The sequence below is a fragment of the Anser brachyrhynchus genome (genome assembly GCF_964034855.1).
Source record: "Anser brachyrhynchus genome assembly, chromosome: 2".
Classification (NCBI taxonomy): Eukaryota; Metazoa; Chordata; class Aves; order Anseriformes; family Anatidae; genus Anser; species Anser brachyrhynchus.
This window is the reverse complement of record NC_137695.1, coordinates 27,900,690-27,915,978: the sequence shown is the minus strand read 5'-3', so window position 1 is coordinate 27,915,978 and position 15,289 is coordinate 27,900,690. Positions and strand designations below refer to the sequence as shown.

The following is a 15,289-nucleotide window of genomic DNA, read 5'->3' as shown; positions in this document are numbered from 1 at the left end:
CTGTCCTGGTACTCCTGAGACCCCAGCTGGAGTGCTGCCTTCAGCTCTGGGGGGCCCCAGCACAGGAAGGACATGGGCCTGGTGGAGCAGGTCCAGAGGAGGGCCATGAGGACGATCAGAGGGCTGGAGCACCTCTCCTGTGAAGACAGGCTGAGGGAGTTGGGGTTGTTCAGCCTGGAGAATAGAAGGCTCTGGGGAGACCTTACAGCAGCCTTCCAGTACCTAAAGGGAGCCTACAGAAACTCTGGGGAGGGACTTCGTCAGGGAGTGGAGTGATACGACAAGGGGGAATAGCTTTAAACTTAAAGAGGGGAGATTTAGATTAGATAGAAGGAAGAAATTCTTTACTCTGAGGATGGCAAGGCACTGGCACAGGCTGCCCAGAGAAGCTGTGGATGCCCCATCGCTGGAGGTGTTCAAGGCCAGGCTGGATGGGGCTTTGGGCAACCTGGTCTGGTGGCAGGGGGTGATCTTTAAGGTCCCTTCCAACCCAACCCATTCTGTGATTCTCTGATGACGCTGTGGAGTAAATGAGGCCCAAAACCACTGGTGTGGACCCAGGGCTGCACCTGGGTGCCGCACCATCACGACCTGCTGACTGCCCAGCACAGGACATGGGGACACAGGCCCGCAGATACATAGTCACTGTGACAAGGAACGACTAGTCAGAAATCTAGGCCTCATCCCTGTAGCAAAAGTTTCTCAGCTAACAGGAATCCTTATTTTCTGCCACTTGGCTGCATTTAGTCATTGTCCCTGGGAGTGCAGCTGCATTTACACATGCCAGATATGACCCAGGTGCTTTTAGGGCAATTCACCTGCACACCTGCCCACAGCAGTGGACAAGGGCACCATGACCAAAGGGGCCAGGCAGGCTCAGCACATTTTTGCCCTTGGTGACCACCACCACCACCACCCCCACCCCTCTCTCAGGCTGCCTGGCTTTGCAGTCAATCACCACGCTAACCAGGTGTTTATTAACAGTGTTCTCCCAAGCATTACACTGACTTTTCCCCTCATTCAATTAATTGTAAGCCGGTCTAATTATGCAGTTAAGGAACCCAAGGTATTTGTCTGCACAGGAGCCACCATGAAGTGAGGGTGCTGCCACTTGCCAGGGAGCAGCATCCAGCTCCTAGCAACTGCATCAACTTTTAACTCTCTTCTATCATATTGAAAGCTTGTTGTGCCTGAGCTCGTGCTGAGCCACAGTGCAAGGGGGTGGAGTTTTGGCTGCTTTCAAAAAATAATAGAATTTTAAAAGAAAGAAATTAAAAAAAAAAAAAAAAGCATGCTGTAGCTTGGAAGTGAAAGTCCGTCTCATTCTACCTGGCAGCTATTTACACTGGTTGCTTTTGAAATCTTTATGGGGTAATGAACACACACAAATAGATAAGGAGTTTAAGAAATGGCTAAATGCCTGCAGACCTACCTAAGCCATTAGGTACATTAGCTGAGCTCAGCCAGCCTTCTCTTTAAACAAAAGTTCACAGAAACCTTCTCTGTAGGGTGTTTCTTTTATTTTGGACTTCCATAGCTATTAAGGCAGCAGGAAAAGCCCCAGGACAGGTGCTGGAAGCCATATGCTTCATGAACAGGCTGGAAATAAAAAGAATGTGCTATAATATGAAATTATCCATCCTGTCTCCACCTATTTGGGTAGATGATAGCGGCTGCAGGAAACAAGCATGCTGAATATAGCAGGAGCAGGATCCAACAAGGAAAACAAACAAACAAAAACACTACTCTTATTCCAAGTGCAATCTCCACAATAAATACTTGACACACAGAAAGTACAGAAGCTAAATTCATAGTCCATTGAAGTAACTGCATTGTTAGTGTAGTTGCTTGTTTTCCTGGACTGTTTAAGCAGTCCGTGTGGTTTTCTGCAGCCTGCCATAAGCAAGTCTGGTTTGAACTTGAGTACCAGAGCTTCAAAACACCAAAGTCCAACAACAGAGAGATGGTCTCACTGTAGCAGGGTTTAGTCTGATCCAGGTTTGAGAAGAAGACACTTCTGATAATGAGACACACCCTGAAGGGATTTTTCTGATCTACGATACAGCTCAGTCTTGGGCCAAGCTGACCTTTCTGTGGGGTTGTTCCTGAGTTCGGTGACAGCAGCAAGGGCTGCAAACAAGCCAGAGACACACAAGTGGTCCAAGGTTTTTTCGCCCAAATGCCTACCCGTACTGTTAAGTCATAGAACCCTGCCCAGGGCTCAGGTCCATGAGCATCCCCAAGCCATAAAAATGGGGGCCACCACTCTCCTACCACCAGCCCCATGGTCTCATAGCAGGCACTTTCCAACCGCTAAAGAAGAGCTTGTAATCTCGCTGAAAATTTAGGGAGAAAAAAAAAAAAAAAAGAGGAAAAAAAAGAATGTTTGTGCCACTGCAGCTCCACACAGGCACATGAGCACTGTGAATTGGCAGCAGTGGCACCATAGCCTTTGGCTATTTGTCACCAAAGCACAGGCAAGCTTACCTGCAAGGTGTGTACAGCCATCGCTGTTCTTCATGTAGGGAAATAGTAATTATGAAAAATCCTTAAATGAACAAAATCTTCCTATTATCCACCCTTAACCCACTCTCCCCACTCCTGCGCTGAGCACTTTACAGCTTTTGCTTTCATTTTTAAGGGAATGGATCCAATCCAGGTCTCCTTGGAGGTAGAGGTGCTTCTGGCTTCGCTGGCCTTTGCCACTCATTAATTCTTATTGCTGTGCTTTGAAGGCTTGAGGGACCTCAGAGAGCATCTGTCTATCTCACAGCTTGTAGTTTAAGCAGTGGGAAATTTGCCAAGACAAAGTAAAAAGGAAACAAGATTAAAAAGCAAACAGAGACTTTCAGGAAGAAAGTTTGCACTGCTTGCTTCAAGTCCGTCCTGTTCCCCGCACTCCCCTCCATGCTAACAGCCCACCCTGTTAGCAAGCAGGGAGCACAATTGGAAAAAAAGTCTATAATGGGTCATTTTCCTACCTGAGCATTTAAGGCGCAGGTTGAATAGTCAGTCCTGGGGTTGTTTTTAGAGAACACTACAGCTTGCCTGTCAGTGTTTTGGCTTCCACCTCCATTCCCTATAATCACACCAAGTGTCTAATGGAGGGAGGGCTTAATTGAGGTGGAGGTACATAACGCTGCTTTCTTTGATAGTTGTTATCCAAGCGAAAGAAGGAAAGTGTTTTAAGATACAGGAAAATGCTTTTATGGCCCTAAAATCAGTCCTTCCCTTGTGCAGCACTGCCAGAACACAAGCTCCTTTCCACGGTGTGTGCCACCAAAACAAAGCAAGTTCCTTTACCTAGGGAAGACTTAGTGCAATGTACATACCATCAGCATTGACAAAAACCTCTATTACGTTTCTGTACCAAGGCATACAAAAAAAAAGCCTGACCCATGGCAGTGTCGAGTCCCTTGGAGGCCGGTCTTAGCATGACTCACAGGCGTGATGGGTCCTGTCCCCAGCTCATCCCTAGAGCCTGAAACAGTGCTGTGATGCTGCCGGCCTTAAGTCTTGAAGAGTGCTGGTGACTTCTGGCACCAGAACAACAGCTCCTGCTCCACCTGCAGATCTGCATCTGCAGGACAGCATCTCCAGGACAGCCCCAGTGCCCTGGTGACATGCCAGGGATGCAGCTGTGTCCAACGAAGCACCCACACCAGCGGAGCCATGCAGTGGTACCAGGAGGAAGTAGCAACCGAGAGCAGCGGCAACTCCTGCTGCCATCCCGACCCGTCATCTAGGGAGGTTTGCAGCATCCCAGGAACTTGGATCCAGGATGTTAAGAAGAGACTGTCCAGGCCTCAGATCTGCAATCAAGTGACAAAGTGGCCCAGGTTGTCAAAGGGTGTCAGGCCACGTGGACAAGAGAGACCTCAGGGATCAACCAACGCGATCTGAAGACTGCCCATCCAAGGTGTAGATACACCAGTAAGGAAAGTGCCAAGATGACAGCATTACGGGGAAGATCTACCATTTCTGGGAAATAGGGGTGGCTCCCTGAAGGGCCTCTATGAGGTGGAGAAGCTTGGGATCCTGAGAGGAGGGGAAAAAAACAGAAAGATGGATGATAACCCTGGACACCATTACATCCTTTGGCCTCTTCAGGGACCTGGTTGGAAGAATCCCATGGGATACAGCCCTGGAAAGGAGTACAGAAAACCAGGTTGATTTTCACCTCCTCCAAGCTCAATAGTACTCCAACCCCACAAGCAGGAAATCCAGCTAAGGTGGCAGGAGGCCTGCATGGATGAACAAAGAGCTCCTAACAAAACTGAAACATAGAAAGGAAGTGTACCAATGATGGAAGCACGGTAGGTGACCCTCTTCAGTCTGGAGAAGAAAAGACTCGGTGGGGGTCTTATCCATGTAGACGCACAGACAGGGAAGCAGGCCTGAAGGGAGGCAGGGAACAGGGTGCCAAAAAAAACAGAGCCAAACTTTTCTCAGTGGAGACAACGAGCACAAACTGGAACACATAAAATACCATTTAAACGTAAGAATTACTTTTTTACTGTGAATGTGATCAAACACTGGAATATGTTGCCCAGAGGGGTACCGTCTCCATCCCTAGAGAGACTCCAAACCCAACTGGACGTGACGTGAGCAACCCATTCCAGATTATATTTATGACAATTATCACATTTATGATCACAAGGGTTATACCCACAAATTGACTTACCATGTCCAGAATATTCTTCCAATTCTATTCAACAGTCCCTAATCCCAATGGCACACAAGTCTTCACACATTTCAGTTTCCCTCAATGTGTTTCTCCAAGCACCTACACCAAGGGCAACTATGCAGATACCAAAGACCTCAGGCACCTGGGGTGTCCCACACTGAAGTAGTCACAGGATTCACAAACTTCACTCTTTCTTTGCTCAGCATCTAGTTTGCTGTCCAGTCTAGTAGGTATGCTTGGTCACTTAGTGGATACATTTTTTTGCCACTTTCAAAAAACAATCACGCTACAGTGCGGCACTCAACAGCCTATCAGTTAGGAGGCCACCAGAGACACAGATTGCAACCTATAAATGGCTTGATTTGGGGAATGAGTTACACTTACCCAGATTTATGTTCCTATGGAGTATCAAGGCACCTGCTTTCTTCCTAACCCAAGGAACATCCTGTACGTACAAATATACATATACAAGACAATCCTCCAAATCACGTAGAGGTGGAGCCTACACTGCTTTTGTTCTCCTGTTACTTGAAAGGTGAAAGACCGATTATCAACATTTTTTTTTCCTTAGGTTGTAGGCATTTCCCTCAAGAAGAGGGTCAAAACAGGAAGTCCTCCCTGGTACCTGCACTCAACGAGTGTCTGAACTCTCCTTAGCATTATCCACCAGAACAGACAACGATCATATCCTCTGCTGCACCCAACTTCAGTTCATGAATAAAAGCCCCTGAATGAGGTGGCAATCCTTAACATACACACACCCCATCTAAGATAAGACCATGCACTGAAAGCCTGTAGCATGGTACCATCCCTGTGCTGTCACAGAGATGTAGGCTACACCTTACACTTATTTTTTTCAGAGACTGGCATTGAAACGCTACATCTTTTTCAGAGCTTTCTCAGAAGGTGCAATGAATTAGAATTAATTCAAAGGAATCACAAAAGCAGAGCCAGGCATTTGGTTTTGTTTCCTAAAAACAAGGTTTCGTTTCCAAAGGCAACACCCTTTCTTCATTCTTCACAAGAATGAGTTCTTCCTTCCTGATGTAACAAGCCCAAAGATACCACCAATCTTATGGAAAGGGAGGCTGTTACTCCCTGAGAAACTTCTGCATCATAAAGATAGGGCAAAACTAGAAATTCTTATCCAAATAAAAATCAGAATTGAGGAATTGCATCACACGTCTTCTTGGCACCAAACCTCAACAAGGAATCTACTCTCTTAGCTTTTTCCTCCATGAAGAACCTCCTTCTGCCAAAATCTCAGTGACCCTCTTAGACCTCAGCTGCTCTTTCAGCAAGCAGTTAGACATCCATAATTACTTAACGTGACCACTATGCCTCCCAGTCTGGATTTAAATAAGGCTATTGACTTGCAGCTTATTTGCAGAGCTAAAAGTTAAAACAAGGGTGCAAGAAACATATTACCATGAGTATTACAAAACATATGCTGCCCTGAGCAAACCCAACCAACAGCTGTACAAATCCCTGCAAAGTTTATCCACGCACTTCACTATGCACATACAGACATAAAATCCAACCACCACCAGAAATTACTTTTCTACAGGCATAGTTTAGCATAATTGTGCTTCGTTAACAAGCGTAGTCTCTAATTCAGAGGGAAAAAAAGATTACAAAACTTCCTGTTCTCCCAGGCTTTCAGCTTTTCTGTTTCTGAGCTTCCAGGCTACAGCTCAAGGCAGCCAAACTCAGAACTTGTTACAACTTGACATAAACTCTCAAGTTCTTCTTAAAAAAAGGGGTCATCTATCAAGCTTGATCTGATTGCTATTCTTTCTTGTTGAATTATCAGTTTAATATGCATATTCACTCACCTCCGTTGAGGTCTTTACTGAGGAAATGCTCTACCTTCTCAATCTACATCTTCCTACCAGCTCTAATTGAGTGGCACATTATTTCTCTGACCCAGTGCACTCCGAAAAGGCACCACCTACTCTCTAGTTCCTCGCCATCTGTCCAAAATCACAGCGTTATTGAAGAGGTGACAGAAATCAAAACAATTCTAAAGCTAGTCAGCCACCTCTGCTTCACTGGAGGCTTCGTTCAAGTGTGATGCAAACCAAAAATCTTCATAAGTTACCTTCAAAGAACACTGCAGAAAGGTTTAAAAAAGTGTTAACCTCCCAGTTAAAAAATATTTCAGGATGCTACTTTTTCAGTGATGCAAGAATGTTTTAGGTAGTTAAAAAATGCCTCTTTAATGGCAACTGAAATGTAAAAAGCCCAACATAATCATGAGTTACTAGGACTTAAAAGAACATTGTCTTCTGCAATCTACACAGTAGCAGCATTTCAACTTTCAGAAACTGATTCTTCTTTGAGAGCACCCTTTGTAAAATCACCTCACACTAAGCATACCAATGCTTGACAATCCACCTTTCCAAGATGGGCCAGTACCTGACCACCCTTAGTGCTAGAGAATAAACAAAACCATATTTCTAGTATGTATTTATCCAGCTTCCTATTCTGTTTTATTCTGTGTCTTTCAAATTTAAGTAGTTTGATACTAAGTATATCCTATCCAGGTATTTACTAACTGGAATTAAACCACTCTTCATCTGTTAAGTTAAATGCAAAACTTTGCTGTGTGTTTTTTTCCAGTATCTCACTCATTCCTAGAGCCCTTTCCTGAACCTTCTCCAACCTTTTATGGTTTTTCTTGAACCAGATAGTTTTCCTGGAGTGGTTACACTAATGCAAACAGAGACAAGATACACATATTTTAACTGCTTGACAATCTTTGATCAAACAACTTCCTTTAGCCAAGCACCACACGAGGAATGGCGCTACGTGTGCAGCCCATTAACAAATGTACTTTCCTAGCTTCAATCACTTTTTCCTTGCATTTAGGTTCTGGAAACACATTGCCGGAACTATGGTTATTTCCTCCCAGTTGCGCAGCTTTGAATTTCTGTTTGCAGGGCTGTGCTTTGCAGAGCAAGCCAGGCTGTTTTATAGCAGTAATTGATTTATACTTCTACTGGCTGCCTGTCATCTCCAGGCTGTTTGGATTTTACCTCAAGAAGCAGTTCTACGTATCCTGCTACCACCGAGCAAGGCCCGGACTGAGTTTGCTAAGACTCAGTGGTCTTTGCCTGCAACTGCAATGTCAGCCAACATCTCTAATCCATTCCATTTCTTCTGTTTATTTTGTATTACCCCAGGCTTATGTTTAAATACTGGGAAGATATTGAGGCTCTACCCACGAGCCGCTATCTGGCCCTTCCCAAGAGGTGATTTGCCAGGAAGCCATAAATCATTTCCCTGACAGCGCCCTGCTTCCTAAAACAAGCAGGTCACTATCTGCTGCCCCTAGCCCAGCGTCCTCAAGGGCTCCCCTTACACACTCCTCCGCAGGCTCCAAAGGGTCCCAAAGGGTCCCCTCTGCCAGAGCCACGCATGAACTGCAAGGAAACATAACATGCAAGTCAAGGAAAATCCTTCAGTCAAAGCAGGGACACAAGGCAAAACCATTTTGTTACTGCTCTATTCTCAGCTCTTTTCAGGCTGCTCACCTTCACAGCTCTGAGGAAGACGTATGCAGTGAATTACAAAGCTGCATGTTACCAAAACCATAAACTATGTTACCACAACCATAAACTAACAAGGCGAGGGCCTGCAGTCACAGGGATGGTAAAAAAAAAGTCATCCATGGTGCAAGTTGTATCACGTCTTCCAGGGTGAGCTAGGTGCTTTTGTTGAACTAATTCTTGAGAAGCAAATGCCTTCCCACACCACAACAGAGTGAAGCTGCTGCAGCCAAATCCTTTTAGAGGGCAAGACAGCCACAAAGCTTTCCCTAGTAAGCCATATAAGCTTATGATAAAATGAGTGATGTGCATCAACCATTTTCAGAGCAGGGTAGGATACTACAGCCTTTGAAGCTCCAGCCTTTCAGCACTTAAGTTTCAGTTAATGTTTTTAACACAGTCATACATAAACCTTGTAATCACTGGGATGCTGAAAACCTAAATTTTGACTCTGATAACAAGCATTAAACCGTGCTTACTGGTTATTGCCATAGTGCTTTTCAGTAAACACCAACTCTGGAGGATTTACATGTATTTAAATACTATTCTTTTTTTTCCCTCCCTCCTCCCCCCTCCTCATCTGGAAAGAATTATTTTGCAAGTCAAATGACAATCATTTGACTCATACAAAACAACATGAAACCAAGACTGTCAGTAGATTTATACCACATCCTTTAAGGTTTTAGTTTAGTTTCACATAGTGAAACATCTAATGGCTTTCATAAGTTAACAGATAACTTGAAATTAGCCCTACCACAAACACAGCAGTGGATGCAGTTTCCAATAATGCCTGTTTTTTTCCATGTTCTGAGGAAAGAAAAAGCTCATTATCAAATATGCTATTTTTAGCATATTTAACTATTTAGATTTTTTTTTTTAGATATTCTTTCCTCCTTAGAATGTAATGTTTTTGGAAAAAAGAGGTAAGACATGGCACACTGGTCATAAAGATAGATAGTTGACACTATTCTAGATGCAAATTTGGAACGATATTAAACTTTAATCTCATTCTATGGGGTTTCATACATAGTTTCCAAAACAAATAAATGAACCACTGCTTTTGTGTCTCCCCCCCCACACGTTTGTTTTTTAACTATAATTTTTATTTAAATAAGACACAGGAACTTCTATACCAAAAAAATACAAAACAAAAGCCACACACTTCCTTGTGTAAAGCAATATTGTGTGATAACTTGAATACTGTTCAGCACAGTGGCTAGAAATAACAGTACAACTATGTACAAAACTTTAAACAATATTTGACAAATTTCTACAGCTGGATGTAGAATACAATTGAGATAAACAACTGCTGGGAAATTTACATGGCAAAGCATTAGCTTTAACACATTTGGTTCAAAACCTTCAAATCTGCTAAGAACAAATGTGCAATTTAATTAATATTTAGTTTCTCATGGAAAAAAATAAAAAGAACACGTAATGGCATTGCAATTATTGTACAGAGTTCATCACTGATCTAAAAACTCATCATCGTATCCCCTGGTAACCTAACACCAACAACTGAGACTACGATTGAGCATAAGGTCATCATACTGCAATGTTAATCTAGAAGGAAAAATATTAAAAGGAATTGATACTTACATCATGAGTATTTTCTCCCCTTTATCTTCAATCTATAAAATATAGTGTTTTCACCTAGGCCTGAGATTAGTAGGGTTTAAAAGATGGCTGTTGTGTTTCAAGCAGGTTTTTTCACATGAAAATGGTTAGAGACAGACCTCTCTCTCCTTATGTTTTCTGCAAGGGGAGCCAAAAAAAGTGACTTTTACAGGCTGCAAATTCCACCTTGTAAGATAGCATTAACAAAACCTCTGTAATAAAAAGGAAACCATGCATTATCTCCAAAGAAAGCATGTATTTAGTGAGCACTTATTGGTGGTTCACTCTCACCCCCTCCAATCTCACCTTCAAAAGAGGAAAAAAAAGAATAATGGAGCAAGTTTAAATGCTTGGTAGCTGCAGGCTACTAATCTCCTCAATTCCTGGAAAAGGTGAGCCTTATTCTCTTAGGAGCAGACAGCATAAATGTAGTTCCACTGAGCTGAAAGCAATGGAGCAAGAACATCAAGTTTATTTTGCCTTTGGGGTCCTCTTTGTATCACAGGAAATTATCTCTGAAAGCAGTGCTCTTGTTCTGGTACAACAGAAGAGCACTACTAAACTGTTCTTGCCATGTACTATTTTGAGAAAGCGTCCAGCCTGCAAAACCAGGATTATTTCACCAGGATTTTTTTATTCATACTTGAGGGGAGAAAAACACACTTTTACACACACAACTTAAGTAAGCAAAAGTTATGGGAGAAGCTTTGATTACGTAATACAAACTTAAAACTATTGTTTTCCCCACCCCTCTTAAAACACCCACTTGCTACTTTTGGACTTCAATCCAAACACAATTACTCACTATATAAATAAAATGCTGCTCATCTAACACTGCTTGACAAAAATCTGAAAACCTAGTTCCAACCAGCAAATGAATGAACATTTCCAAAAGAGAAACTAAACATTAATTTGACTTTTAGACGGTAACAGTAGCATTTCACATCCTTAACTGCCAACAAAAACATGAGAGGAAATCCCCATCGCCCCCCTGTGAAACCTGAAAGAATTTCTATCCTTGAACAAAAACATTCTTGTCTTTCAAAATCCTCTCACACATAATGTGGAATGTTTCTCATGTACAGCCTAGTACTGAACACTTTATTTGCAACAGTTTAACAGTCATTAACTGAGCAACACCTGAAACCTTTAAATGCCACATTTTACATATATTGAAATGACGGTAAATGCAACAGTTGTTTTTACTTGTAAGCACATGACAAAGTGATATACATCACAGATTTGCTGGTTCTCCTCATGTTCACCCATGTCCAGGGTCATCATTCACCTGGAGCTGAATGCACTTATTCCAAGAAAGTGGAATGTAATGAGGAAATATTAATGCATAAAATAAGGAAAGGCAAAAGAGTGATGTTCCCTCTTTAGCTTTGTAGCTGTAAAATATTTTATATCCCAATATGATATACATTCCAAGTTACCTGAGTTTACACTTCGAGAGAAGTACCTGAAGCTAGGCCATAGGGTGGGCACTGTGCAACTGTTGTGGCCATTTTTTTTTTGCATTGTGTGTATTACAGAAGTTAGAAACAAACACCTGGATCAATTGTAAACATAATCCTGAAGTACAGTATTTTCCATAGGACACAACACAGCAAGACATTTTCTATTCAGACAGGCAACTTTTTTTTATATATATAGAGCTTATTTATACTGTAGAATTTGAAACAGAACACAGGACACAGTACTAATCTGGTCAAACATACTATGAAATGCATAGTCTCCACTTAAAACGCTTAATGATATATGGATTTTGCAGGCATTACTGCTTTCTCACAAAAAATGCTGAATATGAATTCTGTCCCTGCCAAGAACAGCGTTGAGATATTTTTTCAAATGCTGCTAAGTATTCTGTTTTGTTCTGAAAGGTTGCCACCTCATGCAGACGTATCTGAACTGTTATCTCCTCAATCCTTGCTTTGGGGCAGAGGCCTGCTCCACCTTGGTCTAGATTAATGCGTAGCTCTGAGGAGAGGAATGCTCTTCAGTCTGAATTTCTTGCAAAAGCGGCTGCTGCTGCTGGGATGGTTGCTGTACCGAGACCTCTGTAGAGTCCATTGTGCTGGTGTCATCTGACAGAGATGAGAAAGAGACCCGAGACGAAAGCTGCTCAACAGTCAGGGTACTCAAAGCTGTGCTTTGACCGGAGTTAGGAGAGTTCTTCAGCGTCAGGTCTGAAGCTGGAAGTAGGGGGCCCAGAAGTTTTACAGGACAGAAAGCTGATCCGGTTGGGATGAAGTTAACCTTGTTTTTGTCAGGACATGAAAAGAGAGGGGTTGAGACAGGCTGACGAGACCTACAACAAGAAAAAAGATTATATACCTGGCCAACGAAGGTGGTTTTGTGTGTCACAAACTTTGTGGTTCTACAAGTTGCTAAAATGTGAATGACAAGGAATGGGATTAATTGGACAGAGGGGCAAACATCTTCCATATTGGTAGTCAGCTAACTGATCCACAGCATGAAAAACAGTGCCGTCACAAAAATGACTTGAACATTACTGGATAAACATGCAACTTCCAGCAAGAAAAAAAATCTGCACTACATATGCACATGAAAAAAATGCCACAGTAATTTAGAATGACACAAATCCTTCTTTAATAATAACACTGCAGCAACCACACACGTAGCCATGTTAAAGCCCTTTGAGAAACTCCATGAAATAGACCTCTCCTCTCCCACATTCTGTGATTTCTTTGGAGGCTTCCTCCACAACCCAACATTGCTCCTTCACCATCCAGCAGGCAATGAATGCTATTAAGAGCAAGAACTATCCTTTCCTTAATGCTTTCATCCACAAGAGCTACGCATGCAAGCTCAACAGCATGTGCTCAAATACTGCTGAGTCTAGGGAAAAAGACATGATATCCAAGAGTTTAATTTGACTTCTTGCTCAATAGTTTTGCTGTTGAGCAAAGTCTATGCCATTAAATATACCGCCTACCAACACTTCACATAGGTTTCACTCCATTTTGTGTGTTTTATACATATCAAAATGTAACCTATGTTTGAATTGATAAAAAATAAGGAGAGTTGTTGTTTTAAGCCACAAATATTTACAAAGTTCATAAAAATATATGGAAAGAGGTTTATAAATGCTTAGGAAATTAAATGTACCTTATCTTTTCTGCTTGGATTTTTGCTGCCTTTTATAAATGCACAAAAAGAGTTTAAGCATAAAAGACTCCATTTCTTCTTCAAACCAACGTGAACACTTCAACTTCTCTTCTGTATAAACTCTAAGAATAGTTTGCTCCTGAAAAACCCATCAGCTGGAATAGTTTATTCATCTGCAGTTGAATAGGCTCAGTAAACAGGTTTACTGCTTTGCAGATACCAGCTGATATAAAAGGCATTACTTACGACATTTCCTCAAAGACCTTCACTCGCTCACATCCCTCTGGGGGCTCTCGTTTGAACATGTAGCTGTTGTTTGGTTTGGGAGATGAGGCATACTTGGGCAACGGTGAGCTACTCCCACTGTCTGAAAATTTAAAGCAGTTATATTACTAGAGATTGAGAGTGCTTTTTAATTAAATTCGATTTCCAAACAAGATGCCTTTTTTCACAATTTAGCCACTATGCTGGTTTGCTTCTACCACAATGCTTCCTTTATTGCAGACTACTTCTAACACCCTTGTATAGCACATTTCTTCTGAATAAAAGTTTCAGTGCAGCAATAATCTATCATATAACAAACAACACATAACAGGAGAGTATTTTCATCCAGAACTCTGCAACTGGAACAAAGCAGAGCTGTGATCCTGGAAACAAACTCTTTATTATGTAATTCAAAAAACAAATGAACAAGGTAATATGCATAATACATGCAGAAGAATTATGAGTGGTAATGATAATATGCCTTCTCACTGTATAAACAAAGTTATTGAAAGCGTGTGTATACAGCATATCTTATGTTAAAACAATTCTTCACGGGAACATTGACCTCAGTCTCATGAACAGCTCAGAATTTGCAAAGAAACAAAGCACATTTGTAATACAGGTACTGATACCTCATCATTACAATGTTCTACCTTATTGGGTTCACAATTTAGTTGTTTTAGTATCCAAAGTAAAAACTTTCATAATTCAATTCTCTCATCACTACTAACTATATGATCTAGGTATTCTTCATGACTCTAGCTGCCTGTGTATGTTTTACAGATGATTACTAGACACACTTCAAACTGAAGACACGAGCATCTAGGACACAAGACAGGCTCTACAGCAGGCAGACTTTGTTGTATTTCTTGGCAAATCTGAGATAAGACTCAACTCTGTTAGTGTCAGAAGAACAAAAGTTTGACAAACTAAGACCACAAAAGGGTTCACTTTAAACAGAAAGTGAACCACCCTTCCCTTCATCTTGAAAACAGAACATTCAATGCATTAAGGCAAAGTATGTACAAAAATAATTACAGAAACTTAGCTTTCTGCAGTGGCTTCTACATATTTAAAAAAGCAACAGCTATCTCAGGCTAATATTAGTAGCTCCATATTCTGTGCTTGGGTTTACAATTAAAATGAGTTGAAAAGGCAAGATTGGAAAGGAACCACCAACTTACAAGTAAATGTAACTTGGAGAGAGCTAACAGCTCCTGCTTTAGCTCCTTTCAAGTCTTTCCACCAGACTGGGGTACCCTAGCATTTTTATCTCAGATACCTTTGTTTATTCTGCTGCTGTTCACGTGTGCCTTTCTGGCAAGAGTGGAAAACCAACCAAAGCTTCAAGCATTATAATCCAGATTCACTGAAGCATTATAAGGTTTTATTTAAGAGCCTGTAAACAGTAACTACATAAACACTTGTATAAGCATGACTCAAATATAGAGGCTGATCATCAGAGGTTTATCATTAGAGGTTTTGAAATACCAGTGCTTCCTTTACCTTCCTTTACAAGACAAATCAACTCAAATGTCCCACATCCTTTTTTTTTTTTTTAATACAAAAGGTATGAGAAAATGGTTGAAGTGGACCTCTGTAGTATATTGATTATTCTGCTCTTTCCTGCTGTACAGTGAACACAGACTTGTTATTTACAGAATTTTAGGTGTTAACTGTATGAAGGCAGAAAAAGCCTAGAGACAATAAAGATATTTGTCAAGCTGAGCACACGATGGTCTTTTGGAATCTATCCACTGTTGGCCCACACAGCTCACTGCAAACACAGAAATCATTAACAGAACCCAGACAGTTTGTTTCCTTTTTCTAATATTTAAATTTGAAGATCCAAGTTTCTATTTAAGAACTCTGAAATGTAAAATGAGCTACTGTTCATTACAGTGAATACTGGAAAACTGTGGAAGTACATCCAAGGAAAGAATCAAACTGCATTCAAAGTTAAGTCAGTTCTTGGAAGATTCAGTGTGTTGTCTAGCCAGTACAGTTTTCAATAATGTTTTTGGTTTATTTAGCC

The 15,289-nt window shown here is 41.5% G+C and overlaps 1 protein-coding gene across 4 annotated transcripts in view; it reads right to left on the bottom strand.

Moving 5' to 3' along the window:
• Positions 1 to 9,218: 9,218 nt before the first annotated feature.
• GLCCI1 (glucocorticoid induced 1) overlaps positions 9,219 to 15,289 on the bottom strand; it is a gene marked incomplete at its 5' end in the record, with an annotated part of 55,470 nt that continues 49,399 nt past the window's right edge. For 2 of the 4 annotated variants that reach the window (XM_080579980.1, XM_080579981.1), the window contains 2 exons: positions 9,219 to 12,169; positions 13,237 to 13,357. In XM_080579980.1, coding sequence (XP_080436106.1) covers positions 11,821 to 12,169; positions 13,237 to 13,357 — 470 coding nt within the window. In that variant the 3' untranslated portion in view covers positions 9,219 to 11,820. The remainder of the gene's footprint in view (positions 12,170 to 13,236; positions 13,358 to 15,289) is intronic. The other 2 variants (XM_080579982.1, XM_080579983.1) reach the window with 1 other exon arrangement.